Here is a 14,519-nt window from a genome sequence, read left to right on the forward strand (position 1 = left end):
CACTGCGCAGGCCTATCACCGTATGACATCATAGCACTGCGGGAACAAGTCGCTCTCGCGGTACTTGAATGTAATACGCTGTCCGGACTGCGCAGCGCCGAATCATGTCGTAGGCTTTATCGTGTAACTTGGCAGTATATAAAAATGTATATTATATTTCAAAAAATGTCTTTATGCAATAAATGCAATTAATACCAATCAAACTGCAGTTGGGTTGTTTTGATTTAGTAATAACAAAAAAATACAGCTAATACAATAAAAACATGACAACACAATAAAAAAACATTATTGTTTTTTTACTAAGTTTTTTACTAAGTTTTTCATAAAACGATATATAATTTTATAACGGAATGAAGACACGATTCTGTTGCACACAGTTTATTTTAACAATATGGTATATAAGTAAGAAATACGTTTTTTTCAACCAGTTTATACAGTGATTCCATTCCATTCTCTTCCTTATATTTATAGTATTTTGCTTAATAACTTGCATGATTTACATTAAAGGAAAACTGGAGCCCCTGTTCAAGTTTGTGTGAGAGGAATGAGGGTCAATAGCAAAGCTCATTCTGTATTCCAACTAGTCAACCAGCAATCACCCATTCCATCCCGCTCAGCTTAGGGGCCCCTTTCTTCCTCAATCTCTCTCTCTCTCTTTCTCTAGCTCTCTTTATATTTATATATCTGTATGACAAAATTAGGACAAAAAGCAACGATTTTCTACATCTGCAAGACAGAACCTCTGAATTTGGGCCAATGTGTACATGTCCTCTTGGGGTCGGTATAGTATTGAACGATGCGTGTCTGTGTGTCTGCATACATGCGTATGCACAGTTCCTATCGATACAAAAAAAAACAGATCTCCTCATACAAACTTCACAATGAGGAAAGGAGGGGATGCCTCCGAATGCATGTTTGGAAAAAATGGTACAACACTAGAATACAATCGTCAGGAAGTATGACAGACAGAGCAGAGAATCCCTGATCCAAATTCCCAAATTATTTTACAGTCTTCCAACACAAAAATGTTGTCAAGTTAGATAAGGTATAAAATAAAAGGTATGAATGATATAATGAAGTTTTGTAAAAAACTTGAAACCAGACCCGCTCCCCAAAACAAAGCACAAAAGCAAAACTTTAAAACATTACATCGACCGCATACGGGTCTAAACTGAACAAAAAATATATTCTTTGCGATTTATATTTCTTTTAAACAACATTTTTCAAATCCCTCTTAAAGGAAGAAATATCAGTCTTTTATTTTAGGAAACATCAACATTCCCTATCCTTGTCGAAATTTTTTTCTTCAAACTTTACATGTCAGTACAAAAATCGAGAATATTAAGAGAAAATCCAGAGCCACAAAAAAGAGGAACGGGGAGACTGTGGTGGGTGGAGTCTCCCAGAAAACGCTACAATCGCTCCACAAATTTCTCCAGCGTGTCTCCCGTCGCATCTCCCCCCATACTTAAGTCACTGGGCAGCCCTCCGTGATTGGGCGTATTAAGCTGTGGAAGCATGGCACTCTGCTCGGGTGTACCCAGGTGTCCCTGCTCCAATGAGCCAGGCATGGGGGTCGCCAGGCTCGTGTGGGGTGCTCCTGTGTGAGGTGGTGCGTGCTGTGGTGACGGCTGCGGCTGAACCTGTGGGGAAGGACTGGAATGTGGAGGCGGTTGCTGGGATGGAGGTCTGGGTGACTGTACGGGGGCAGGCGAGCACACCTGACTGCCGAGTGCGTTACCCATTGGCTGGCCCGTAAGTAGGTGAGCTTGTGGGCTCATGGGACTCTGTTGTGCCGGTGAGCTCATGGGAGACTTAAGCACGGCCTGCTGTTGTGGAAGCTGCTGCTGCTGAAGCATGCGTTGATGCAGGAGATTGGGTGTGCTTTCTATACCCAACCCGGCCTGCCCCATCTGGGCCATGGAGGGCAGCTGACCCTGCATGGCCAACTGCTGCTGTTGCTGAATCCGAAGTTGCGAGTAATTGGTTGCAGCTCCTTGTGCCTGCGGGAACTGGCCGTGTGCCTGTTGCATCACTCCCTGCTGCTGTTGTTGTTGCTGCTGCTGTTGCTGTTGCAAAATCTGCCGGCGATACAGCTCCTGTAGTTGCGGGTTGTTAGTGTGTGCAGGGTTCATGAGCTGATTCTGAGTGCCCTGCGGCATGGGCTGCTGCTGTTGTTGCTGAGGGGCCATGCCAGGCCGTGGAACCCCTTGCATGGTTGCCATGCCCTGCATCGCAGGCTGTGCTGCGTGCATGCCTGGTTGCTGCTGCGGCTGATTGGCATATTTTGCTGTCCTTTGTTTGATAAAAGCAGCCATAAGTTGTGGATTGGATTTGAGGATGTTCAGGACCTGCTGTTGCTGCTGGGGTGAGCTCGGTGACTTGAGGGTGCGTAGCAGATCCTGCAAGGCATTGGGGGCGATGGCTCCGGGTCTCTGGGTCGCTCGAGGTTGCTGGCCCTGCGTAGGCACCATCATGCGTTGCTGCGCTGCTTGCTGGGGCATCATGGGTCTCTGCATGGGGATGGTCTGTTGTGGCCCCTGTGCGGCCTGCTGCGGAGCAACCGGCTGCTGAGTCACCTGCATACCTGCCTGAGGGCCTCCGGCCCACTGCCCTTGTAGCATAGGCTGCATGACTTGCTGCCCACGTGGCCCAACAATAGGAGGCTGCATGGGGCCTGGCATGCGTGGCTGTTGATGGTTTATGGGAAGGCCATTCATGCGGTTGTGTTGAGCCTGTGCGACCATTTCTATGTGCTGCGCCATTCTTACCGCAGCTGGGGGCGGAGCCTGCTGTTGTGGATGTTGTTGCAGCGGCTGTTGTTGAGGAGGATGGGGAAGTGGAGACTGCTGCTGGTGAAGCGGGGAAGCTTGTGGGCCGGGTTTGCCCTGCGAGGCTTGTGGTGGCGGCTGCCCGTTGCGGGGCACATTGGGATAGGCAGGGGACATGACGCCCGCATTAGGCGTGGCTGGCTGATTGGATAGCGGCTGTGGGGTTTGGGGGGTGTTGGGTTGCTGATGGGAGGTGGGCGTGCTGTGGGCTGTGGAGGCAGGGGGCGACGGCAGACTCTGAGGCATGGCTCGCCCCTGCATAGTGGCCATGCGTCTTCGCATCATCTGTGCCTGCTGCAGTCTATGCTGCAGCTGCTGCTGACGCAATTTGTGCTTGATGTTGAGGCAGAAGGGCACGGGGCACTTGTTCTCCTGGCAGTGCTTGGCGTGGTAACAGCAGAGGGCGATAAGCTGCTTGCACACTGGACAGCCGCCGTTCGTCTTGCGCTTGCAGCCCTTGGTGTGCTGCACCACTCGTTTCATCTTCTGGCAAGATGGCAGGGAGCAGTTGGCATTGCGGCACTGGCAGGCGTGAACCAGAGACTGGATGCAGCGCTGGATGCTTAGACGCCGACTCTCCTGAGGACTCTTGGAGGCTTCACCGCTTTGGCTGTTGCTGTCGTCGTCCAGACCCAGACCCCACTTAACCATCTGGTGCTCATGACCCTTAGTGTTGTAGCAGCTAATGCACAAGTCAAAGTCCTGAGGAAAAATAAGGACACAACGATTAAGTAATGAATGAGTATTGAGTCAAAATCAGAAAATGTGCAAATTCAATGTGCCTGACGAAGACCTTTTTGGTTGAAACGTAGTGTTCATTTTAATAAATAATTTTGGGAGCTCAAACGAAAGTGTGCCGATTCTTGTTTTTTCATTGAGTAAGTATTGAGTCAACTCATTATAAGAAAACGTGGTTAGCAAACTTCAGCATGTCGTGCAAAGAAACTTAACACTACTAGTAACAACAAGTTTCTGTCCTCTAATGTAAACAAACCCTACAAATCTACAAATAAACAACTGCTACAGTGTGTTACTTTTGTCTCTTACCTCGCAGACAGTGCAGTGCCAGCGTGTTTCAACGTGGTGTTTACATTCGTTGCAGGTGTAGACAAAGCGGTCCTGGCCCTGGTTGTGCAATTCCACCAGCATGCACATGGTGCTCCACTTGCAACGCCGCAGAGAGCTAAACTCCCAGTGTTTGTCTCGTGCTAACGTCAGGAAGGCATCTCGTCCGTCCATTAGGTCACAAGTAAGGAAGGGATCGGAGTCAATGATGGGTGGTAGTGTGTTGACCATGGGCCCAGAGTGGAGATGGATTACAAAAAACACCTGTAAAAAACAAATAGAAGCTGATAAGAGCTTTATTTAAATGCCATTAATTTTATTCCACTTATTCTATCTAGAAATAAGGGGAGTGCTGGAGTTGGGTCTTGGGTCGAAGACAGAAAAACACCCTGGACAGAAAAGTATGCATGTCAAGATTTTCATAGGAAAATCCTACATGCAAGTCTTGTTTAAGTCTTGTTGTTTTTTTTTTTTGCAAAGTAAACAATAAACAGTGCACATGATTGATGCAATGCCTTGTAGAGTGATAGAAAGAAAATGTAGCAGCAGACCTCTTTGTGTTTCTCCATGGCAGCATAAAGTTTCTGAGAAAGGTCATTGGCTACATTCGGCATCCCAGGCTTCTTCTTATTGGCTCGGCTCAGGCTGCTTTTATTTTTATTCGTTTTCTTGTTATTCTTCTTCTTTGCATTCTTACTGTCCCCTGGCGTGCCCTTTTGGAAAGAACGAAACTGTCAAAAGAGTTTTAGGTTGGTAGTTCACAAAACAAAATAAATCAATACTTCAAGCCATAGATTATGAAAGCATCCACAGAAATTTAAAGAACGGGAATCTTATAAAGAGTATCCTAATGTTTAAATGGGTAATGTGGTTTCTCACCTCAGGTGTTTCGCATACTGCTGTGTTCTCCTCTTTCTTTCTCTCCTCTTCCTCCTGTTCCAGCTCCTTGATGCTCTCCTCCAGCACATTGGGCCAAAAGTCCCCCTCGAAATATGGAAGCTCGTTTGCACTCGTCAAACGGTCCTCTGTGGCTTGCTTGAAGATGTCCTATCAAACACAAACACGCATTTATACAACATCTGGAGTCGTAAAAACGTAAAACTGGGAAATGAGAATTTTGAAAAGGCATCTAATCACGGTCTCTGTTATACCTTGTAGTCATGCAGTATCCGCTCAGCATAGGCCTTGTCCAGCATTTTACGGTACCATTCCTGCAGGCGCTTGGGTTTAGGGATCTTCTGATCGGCAGGGTGACAATGGAAGATATAGTCATCACCTTCACTAGGCGGACACGCCCAGATGTGAGCCGTAACGTATCTGGGGTGGAAACATGAAAAGTTAAATACACTGCAAAACATAAGAGAATAAGGCAACTGTCTAGGGAACTTCAAACTAAATTGCATGCTGAAACTTACCCAAGCTTCTTGACGTATTCCAAATAGCCAATGAGGATTTCATGATAGACTGCTGTTCTCAGCAAGCGAGGTCTGAAGAAGTGAATACTATCGAGGTACGATATGTATACCCGTCTATGTAAAGAGACAAAGACTTCAACCCCATTGCATACTGGAAACAACTAGTCTTAGCTTGATCATCTGTTTCTCATTATTTATGTGTTTACCTGGTGTTGGGGAAAGAGCATTCAGATCCGTACTCTTGCACGTGCATGCCGAAGAAACACACGTCCACTCCGTCAATCTCCTCAAATGCAAAAAGTGCTTTGGTTCTGTAGGGGAAGCTCTCAAGCATCTCTCCTGTGTCTACAAACCTGAAATGGGCCACAAGATTAATCCCTGTTTACACCTTTTTAGTGACCAAACATTAGCACAACAACATAAACATCAATAATTTGATTTATGAAACAGTACTGAAATCGATTTGTTGAACAAAGGTTCACATTTCAATATTGGTTTGTCAAATTTCAACAGCGTATTTAGAAAGCAAACACAAATCACATAAGAGTCACACAAAGACTGTGATGCTGTATAGTCAGATTATCTTTTTGGACAGGTAAGGATGATGTTTAGGTTTACCTGGCCTTCATGCCGGGTTTGACCTCCACCGTTTTGTCCGAACTGGCTACTACTCGCACGAACACTTCTCCAGCTTCCAGATGATTCTGCCTTTTCAAGTACTTGTTCACCCGATCCTCTATGTACATGCCCAACCTCGTCGACTGCAACCCTGGAATAAATAGAAGAGAACATTTAGCACAAATTTCAACATGATGTGGATCTGAAGATAATCCCTCATATTGACTTACTTTTCGCTGAAAATTTGTTCTCTTTTCTTGACTTCCCACTCTTTTTTAAACAATTTTCACAGATGAAACTGCAAACGCAATGAGTCATTAGTCCTGATGTCCCGAAATCATATCCACAACAAATGTTAAAGCACCGGTTTGCTTTGAGGTACTGTCAAACTTACCCAGAAGGCCAGATAACTTCATAATGCAGGACACATATCTGATGCATCTTCCGCCCACAATCTTTACATTCAACAAACCTAGGAGGAGAAATTATGAAAGGAGTTTATTCCTCAGGTGTTTCCTGGCAACATCATTATTTTAGCAAGTGTCTGAATGTTCAGGTGCAGGTTCAGGTAGTTTGGATGAAATGCATCGTTCGGTCTCTCTTCCAAGTGCACCTTGGTAGGAGGTGTGGATTTATAGCCATTTCATATTCAATCTGAATTTGCCTGTCTTGTTTATCGGTCTGTCTTGAGTGATCATAAGTGGTTAGAGATCGTAGGTAGACTCTCAAATGCATCTCCTGTGAACACTTGTAATTGGATTTCAAGGGAAGGGTCTCTTGATTTTTACTACATCCTGTGTTACTTTGATTTTCAGAATCAGAATCAGAATCAGAAGAGCTTTATTGCCAAGTGTGCTTGCACACACAAGGAATTTTCTTTGGTGTTGGAAGCTTCTAGTACAGACATTCAACACAATGACAATACAATATAATACGATTTACAGTCTAAAACATTCTAAATTGTGCATATATAATTTTGTTTTGTTATTCATTTCTGTGGTGGTCGTGCCACCAAAAGCAGGGGGCGCTACTGAGCAGAAGCCGTGTGGTGCGTAGAGTTATAAGTGGACAACTGTATGAGGTAACATGGCCCTACTTTAAGAATGTGCTACTTTATAGGGCATCAGCAGTGATAGAATTCTGGGAAATGATGTTCACATCCAGGAAAAAAGTTTACTTACGGCTCAGGATCTAACGTGTCGTTCTTCTTCCTTTCAAACTGGTCTTTAGAAATCATACTGCACGAAATAAAGATTCAATGTCAAAAAGGCATCAATTGTAAGATAATATGACAGAAAAAATGAATCATTCTGAATTTAAACCCAGGCGATCGACAGCCATATATCTTTAAGTGTTAAAGTAAGGCACTATAAAATCTCCGTAACTTGGCTTCGTCTTAAGTGGTAAATGGAAACGATTACTTACGTCTGCGGCTGAGCAGGATCGTCTCCCAGCGTCACGCTATCTCCCTGAATCTCATTGAAGCACTTCTCGCAGAAATGATACCTGTGCAGACACAAACACAAGAGTCATGAATCACTCAAGCTAGACAGATACGCACAGCAGGCACACAAAACAGCTTCAAGGTTCTTCTTACTGACTTGCATCAGGGCTTTAACACAACTCTCACATATGCGTCATGGTTAGAAATACTGCTTTTGAATTCAAAACAGAGTATCTAATGGGAAAGCGTCTCGGTTGGAACAAGGGCAGGATGTTTATAACTCTGAGAATACGGGGAAATGCGGCTAAACGCTAACATGACAAAATCGAGCGAATGCACAGAGCCAACGGTGGATGCGAGTCTATGAGTGAGAGCAGCTGTGTCTGTTTGCCAAGCTTATGTGAACAGACCGCAGTGACGTGTTCTATACTGCAGGGAGCGCAAAGGTTATGAATACGCAGGAACTAAGCAGCAAAAAAAACCTAATAAATGTGCCAGAGCAAATATTACAACTGCCAATGAATTACAACTGGCTAGAAACTTCAAGCGGAATAACCACGAGGAAAAGGCGTTGTTTAGCGTAAATGGATACTTACGTAAGTACACACGACTACATGGAAATGTCTGACCTGTCAGCTACCAAACCACATGACTAAAACCATACTGCATGATTGAGAGTACGTCGTCTTAAACGTTTCCTAAAGCTGTCTACAACATCAATGTGACTATGTGCATTTTTAAGGTGACGTAGGGGAACAGGAAGTGGATCTCCTCACCTGTTCTGATAGCTGTAATAAGTGCCGTCTCGGGGTATTGTACACAGTTGCTTGCCGTAGCAGCACAGCGTCTGAGGAGAAAACTCGTACTGTGGGCAGAAAGGACCAAAGAGTTCAGAAAGATTACATTTGTGTATACTTAGCCAAGAGTTTACTATAGTTTCTTTACGTTTCATTCTAGATCTTTACCTTCCTTCCGCAACAGTAACCGAGGCCCTGCATGACAGGATCTATCTCCTGCTCGAACACCTCAGCCAGTTTGGAGCAGTATTTGTACACACGTGATGTCTTCCTATTGTACAACCAAGCGTTGTTGAACATCAGCCATACGTCCTCCACGTACTGCCAGGGCTCCTGGTACTGACCCGTGTCCAGCTTTCGTTTGATAGTCGACAGGTCTATCGGGTTCTTCACGATATCAAAGTAATCCTGAATGCAGAGACAAAAATAGCAGATGAATCCCACAAGATGGAAGAAATTGACATCGCTTTTACACAATGCGGCCAATTGTGTGGCTTTGATTCATCACGAATGAAGGTCACTGTGATGGACTCACTGGGATGCCAAGAACAAGGGGGTCCACAGGCTGCCGGAATGGCAAAGACTCTGGATCCTGTCTATACAGAGACTCAAGCGTGGGCATCAATGCCTGCCGCAGCTCTTCAGGCTTAAAGACTGGTAAAGACAAGAGCGACAGTGTAAATATAAAAAACTAAACAAGGAACGACTTGTGTAGGACCCAGAAGAGGTATATTAAGATTTGCTTCGTACTTTTCCTCCGCGACTGCGATGGTGAAGAGGACGTTGTTCCGTTTGTCCTGCTTTCATCTTCCTCTTTGGTCTCCGCTTTAATATCAGTCTTCTTATCCTCTGTCTCCATCGGCTCCTGCTTGGCCTCCGACCCCTCTTGCTCCTCTCTCTTGACCAACATGGAGAATGTGTCATCCTCGCTCTACAGGAAGAACAATTGCAATGAGTTTAGTTAAAAACATGTAAACATTCACACCCTGTATAATCGGGTTTTAAAATTGATGATGCAGGTGACGCTCACCTCCATCTTGGGCTCTGTTTTGATGCCCATGTCGTAATCCTGCTCCTCTGTTTTCGTTTCGCTGGGAGGCACGTCAGGCACGGGATGCTGGGAGTGCAGGTCGGTGCTGCCTGCTGATGCTGGGGTGGGTACACGATTATCACCGCTCTAGGAGAAATAATGGTAGGCAATTTTAATACATTTGACAAACACAGATTCAAATGTTTTACCATTTTATTCACCCTCATGTCATTCCAAACCTATATATAAACAGAGGAATGTTGATAATCAAACAACATTGACCCTCATTGTATGGGCACAAAACCACCGAGACATTTCTCAAAATATCTTTTTTTGAGTTCCACAGAAGAAAGAGTCATATACAGGTTTTGAACAGCATGAGGGGGAATAAACAATGACAGAATTTTTATTTTCTGGTCAACTTTACTGGACAAAGCAGCCTATGCAGACAGCAGACAAGCTCTTTTTTTAAGATCCACAGCAACAGTGTTTTAAGAGAAAGATGGAGGAAGACACTGATGAAGTTGCAGGGTCTCACCGGTGTTCCAGGGTGCTGGTGGGCGGATAAAGGCAGCTCCGCCTGGGGCTGCGTGTGAGGCGGGGTGCCCTGAGCAGGGACGGGTGTGGAGGCCCGATTGGGCTGCAGTGCTGCTGGCAAGTTAGTGGTGCTGACGGTGGTGTTGGGGGGTGGTGTGGCGCGGAGTGGAGCCTGAGGGGGCGTGGGGCAGCCTAGCTGGGGGCCCAAGGGGCCAAGTGCATTCAGGGGTAGGTTAGCGTTCTGCTGCTGCTGGGGAAGGAGACCGGACGCACACAAGCAGGGAACAAAACAGGTTTAGAGGGGACGTCGTCATGCCAAGTGAGATCACACTACAGATGATGTGCGCGAGCGCTTACCTGTGAAACAGCCGGCTGCGTGTTGGGCTGGCCAATGTTGACATTCATGGCGTTGGTGGGAAACTGCGTCTGAGCCACAAACTGTGTCTGATTGGTGGGCGCCACCATGTTCCCGGCGTGCGTTCCCAGCATGCCTTGCGTCTGGGGCATTCGTGTGGGTGACATATTCATCTGTGGAGGAGTGAGATATGTATGGTTAGATGTGTCCAACATTTTAAGACAAAAAGGGAAAAGAGTGGAGAAACAAGAAGGTCAGAGAAATCTAGACCAACCGTTGGGACTTGGTTCATGTTAATCTGTTGTGGATGGTTTATTGGAGAAGCAGCACGGGATGCCATGGGAGCCTGAGACATCGGCACACTGGGCATTGTATTGAATGGATTCATCCCTGTAAAAAACACCTCATAAAATTAACAATGCTCACAAAGATACTTAGATTTAGACCAGAAACATCCTTCCGCTGTCGGACGGAAATCTTGCATGTGCATTCATTCTAGGGCTGTGCGATTTGGAGAAAATATCTAATTGCGATTTTTTTGACAGACATTGCGATTGCGATTTGATTTGCAATTTAAATTTTTCTAATTCAAGCTCAATATTGTTGTGTGGCGCACAGGGTATAGTTACCCTGCTGAAAGAAAACAAACAAAAAAAAACATTACAGAAATTCTAATTGTTTCCATTAAAACCATTACAAAATTTATTTTTGTAGTGTGTTTTGGGCATTATTCAAATAGGACTTACTGTTGTTCAATTGGTTCCCAACTTCCAGATTACGTCACACCAATAGAATCCAAATACCAGTGTACACGATTATAGTTTCCATTAAAACAAATACAACTCCCATTGTAACCCTTAAATCCATAACATTTTCTATTGTGTTGGTGAATTATTAAAATAGTTCATAGTTTACATAGGCTGATTTATTCATTTTTAAGTATGTGGGATTTTTTAAAACAAGTAGAAAATGTGCTGAATGTTTAATTTCATCCAAGTGAAATTAGCAAAACAGTTAGATAGAATTTACATTTGTTTGAAACGCGGAGCTAGGCGTGAGTTGACACAGGGTGCGCACGTGCGTCAAGCCTCGTCCATAATGCCAGATGCGCTTGTTGAGACTTGCAGTGTGGAGCCGGACTCAAGTACTATAAACGTCATTACGAAACAGGCTGTGTGTGCACGTCAAGTTTAAACGGCTCGTCCGCGAGACGCGCAAGTATGACGCAGGCTGTGTGTGCGGTCTTCTGAATTGGACGGTTCTTTAGTATTTTTTGCCTAATATGATCGATCTGACTCTGCAGATGCCATAACACACACTGTCTCTCTCCTGCATTCTGTATGTTTGTTTTTTTAATGACGGATGTTTACGCAGTTGGCTAGGGCAGTGCTGATTAGGCATAACGGAAGTGCGCAACGGAGGTGCGCTCACTCAGTTGGTTAGCAAGAATGCCACTCAAAGCGTGCTTGGAACAGACGCGTTTCCTATTTTTCACATCGCTTCCACATCGCAGCCTCTTGCGATTAGCAAATCGCAACGTCTCACATTGTGATTGCGATTCGATTTCGATTAATCGCTCAGCCCTAATTCGTTCTTCTTTCCTTTTTTGGTTTTCTGTGGATATTTTTCTACATATAAATTTACAATTTATAGGTACGTGTTTAAGTGAACCCTGTTGAAAAAACCAGCATATGCTGGTTAGGTAGGTTTTGAAGCTGGTTTGTGCTGATTTAATCTGGTCACGTGCGGTCTTTAGCTGGTCGTGTGCTATTTTAAGATGGTCCTAAACCAGCTCAGGACCATCTTAAACCAACACATGACCAGTTTACATTTATATTTAGTCATTTAGCAGACGCTTTTCTCCAAAGTGACTTACAGAGAGTTCAGGGCCAGCCTAAACCAGCACATGACCAGTTTAAACCAGTTACCATGCTTCAAAACATATGAACCAGCATATGCTGATTTTCTCAATAGGGATCTTTTTGGTTTCATTCTGTGAACTACTGATAACACTCCTCCAAAATTTCAAATAAAAATGATGAAACATGACAAACTGGTCAAAACAACAAAAAAGATGCAATGCTCATGGATTAAAGTGAAAAAAATTCTTCTAACTTATTTTTTTTCAGGCCAAGTCATATTCCTTTAACCAGTAGCGTTTTAAAGGGAGATGTTTTGAACCACTTAACATAGTATTGCCAGTTTGCGTATTTTAAAAGCTATGTTTAATCTATGAAAAAATGATACTTACCTAGACAAATAATTAACCATCTATAACTTTTCAGTGCATTTTTTTATTTATCTTATAAGACCAAACAATGTTTTCTGAAACTCTTAATAATTAACAGAAAAAAGAACAAAATAAAAGAACCACGAAAGACCAAAAATGTTGTTTGTATTTGTCTCCAGAGTGCTTTTCACTTTTTCTGCCTTTTGGCTGTGAAACCATATTCCTGAAGCTTGGATACACCTGACACCCATTTCAGTGTTTGACTAGCTACAGTGACTAGTTTCAGTGTTTGACTAGCTACAGTGACTAGTTTCAGTGTTTGACTAGCTACAGTGACTAGTTTCAGTGTTTGACTAGCTACAGTGACTAGTTTCAGTGTTTGACTAGCTACAGTGACTAGTTTCAGTGTTTGACTAGCTACAGTGACTAGTTTCAGTGTTTGACTAGCTACATGACTAGTTTCAGTGTTTGACTAGCTACAGTGACTAGTTGCAGTGTTTGACTAGCTACATGACTAGTTTCAGTGTTTGACTAGCTTGTCCAAGGCGACCGTTAAGAAGGTAGCCTATCACTTAACATTTCCATAGCGACGTGGCACTGCTTATCATGTGACACACCGCAGAGCCACAGCAGCTGTATGACTGATGCATTGCTTTTACTTAATTTTTCTTTTTTACTCAAAAAAATTCACAAACTGTTAACTATTTCATGAAATATCTGACATTCCGATTGTCAAATATGTGCATGTGAATGTGTTTTGTTGTTTAAACACTTTTATAATGATCGCGTTAGTTGAGCTATGAGCAGGCGCCGCCATGTTTGTTTCTGCCGTGGTCTGAGATCTGTCGGATTTACATCACGTGAATTCATCCACTTCTCTTAAAAACACAAACGTAAGTGCCTGGTGAACTGGTAGAAGAATTGAGTGATCTTAACAATTGCTTACATTGCAGATACTGTGTCTGATCTGAATAAAACACATCCGTCAAATTACATTTGAGGAGATTGTTATTGCCGCTTCCATAGACATCAGTGTGTATTATACAATCTCTAAATGTGTTTTGTGCTTGTAGGCACGTGTATATGTCTGAAGGCGAAAATTAAACATTCTGTGGTTGAAAGCACTGCATAGTTGTGATATGTGACAGGATTGAGTCTGTCTCTGGCTCAGTGCCAAAGCGCGTAATGTTCTAATCACACCGGTGTGATTGTAGGCGTCAAAGGGTTAACAGCATTATGAAAAGTGAATTTAAGACATTAAAGGACAGGCTGGAACCCTGCAATTGACGGAAATCCGTCGTAGACTCGCTGCAATTAATGGAAATCCGTCGTAGCGACGGAGAACTTTAATCAATGAATGCTTTTAGATCTTGAACAAGTTCATATTCATGTTTAAACAACAAAATACTAATGTTTTATGTGTATTTTAGGATCAGTTCAATGAACATGATAGAATAATTCTGATTTTTTTTCACAACTTTCATGCGTCTTTGCATGCTGTCAGTCTTTGCCGACATTGCTGTTGGATGACTTTGTCACTCCTGAGGTTTGCTTCTGTTGAAACTCAACAGAACACAGACACTGGACTGGAATTGCCACAATACTTCTAGAAACACTGATTAAAGACAAAACTAGAGTGATCTCGTAATTTCCACCTGCTGTGTATGATGTATAGCAGAGCGACACAAGCATAATCCTTAGTTGACCATGTACCTTGTGACACCGGCATGCGATTCATGATCTGATTTGGCACATTGGGCATAGGCACAGGTCCATCTGAAGAGAGGAAGAAAAGTAGACAATGGTCAAACGTGTAATATTTTGTGGACCTTATTTATTTGAACTGTGTTTTAAGCATGTTTGTGAGTAACTCACTCTGTGGCCGAGGTCCCATGACATTAGGCTGGTTGAGGGCCTGTGGCTGTTGCCCCGCTGCCGTCATGGGCGTTTGGTTAATAATCTGCCTCTGTAATCGTGACCTTCTCTTCTCCTCCAGCTCTTTCTGGATCTTATAGATCTTCTCAGCCAGGAAGTGATAGTACTCGTCCTATACAACACAAACAAATCGTTAAAATTTGTTTAATCTATGACTCACAAAGCTACCAAACTTCTAGAATCAATTTATCAAACATTAAATGCTCTGATTAGTGTTTTACACAGCAAGTGAAAATATTAATTGCTAAAACGAAGCTTATTT

The 14,519-nt window shown here is 43.6% G+C and overlaps 1 protein-coding gene across 5 annotated transcripts in view; it reads right to left on the minus strand.

Moving 5' to 3' along the window:
- Positions 1-362: 362 nt before the first annotated feature.
- Positions 363-14,519, minus strand: part of crebbpa (CREB binding protein a) — a 45,037-nt gene continuing 30,880 nt past the window's right edge. For 2 of the 5 annotated variants that reach the window (XM_057325108.1, XM_057325107.1), the window contains 22 exons: positions 14,198-14,369; positions 14,036-14,098; positions 10,367-10,482; positions 10,095-10,265; positions 9,739-9,987; positions 9,201-9,347; positions 8,921-9,101; positions 8,706-8,824; positions 8,339-8,578; positions 8,150-8,238; positions 7,355-7,435; positions 7,111-7,167; positions 6,324-6,401; positions 6,160-6,227; positions 5,930-6,080; positions 5,518-5,664; positions 5,312-5,425; positions 5,048-5,213; positions 4,776-4,943; positions 4,448-4,627; positions 3,879-4,160; positions 363-3,533 (listed from right to left, as the gene is read on the minus strand). In XM_057325108.1, coding sequence (XP_057181091.1) covers positions 1,413-3,533; positions 3,879-4,160; positions 4,448-4,627; positions 4,776-4,943; positions 5,048-5,213; positions 5,312-5,425; positions 5,518-5,664; positions 5,930-6,080; positions 6,160-6,227; positions 6,324-6,401; positions 7,111-7,167; positions 7,355-7,435; positions 8,150-8,238; positions 8,339-8,578; positions 8,706-8,824; positions 8,921-9,101; positions 9,201-9,347; positions 9,739-9,987; positions 10,095-10,265; positions 10,367-10,482; positions 14,036-14,098; positions 14,198-14,369 — 5,160 coding nt within the window. In that variant the 3' untranslated portion in view covers positions 363-1,412. The remainder of the gene's footprint in view (positions 3,534-3,878; positions 4,161-4,447; positions 4,628-4,775; positions 4,944-5,047; positions 5,214-5,311; positions 5,426-5,517; positions 5,665-5,929; positions 6,081-6,159; positions 6,228-6,323; positions 6,402-7,110; positions 7,168-7,354; positions 7,436-8,149; positions 8,239-8,338; positions 8,579-8,705; positions 8,825-8,920; positions 9,102-9,200; positions 9,348-9,738; positions 9,988-10,094; positions 10,266-10,366; positions 10,483-14,035; positions 14,099-14,197; positions 14,370-14,519) is intronic. The other 3 variants (XM_057325111.1, XM_057325109.1, XM_057325110.1) reach the window with 3 other exon arrangements.

This window comes from Triplophysa rosa, linkage group LG25, assembly GCF_024868665.1.
Source record: "Triplophysa rosa linkage group LG25, Trosa_1v2, whole genome shotgun sequence".
NCBI classification, from domain to species: Eukaryota; Metazoa; Chordata; class Actinopteri; order Cypriniformes; family Nemacheilidae; genus Triplophysa; species Triplophysa rosa.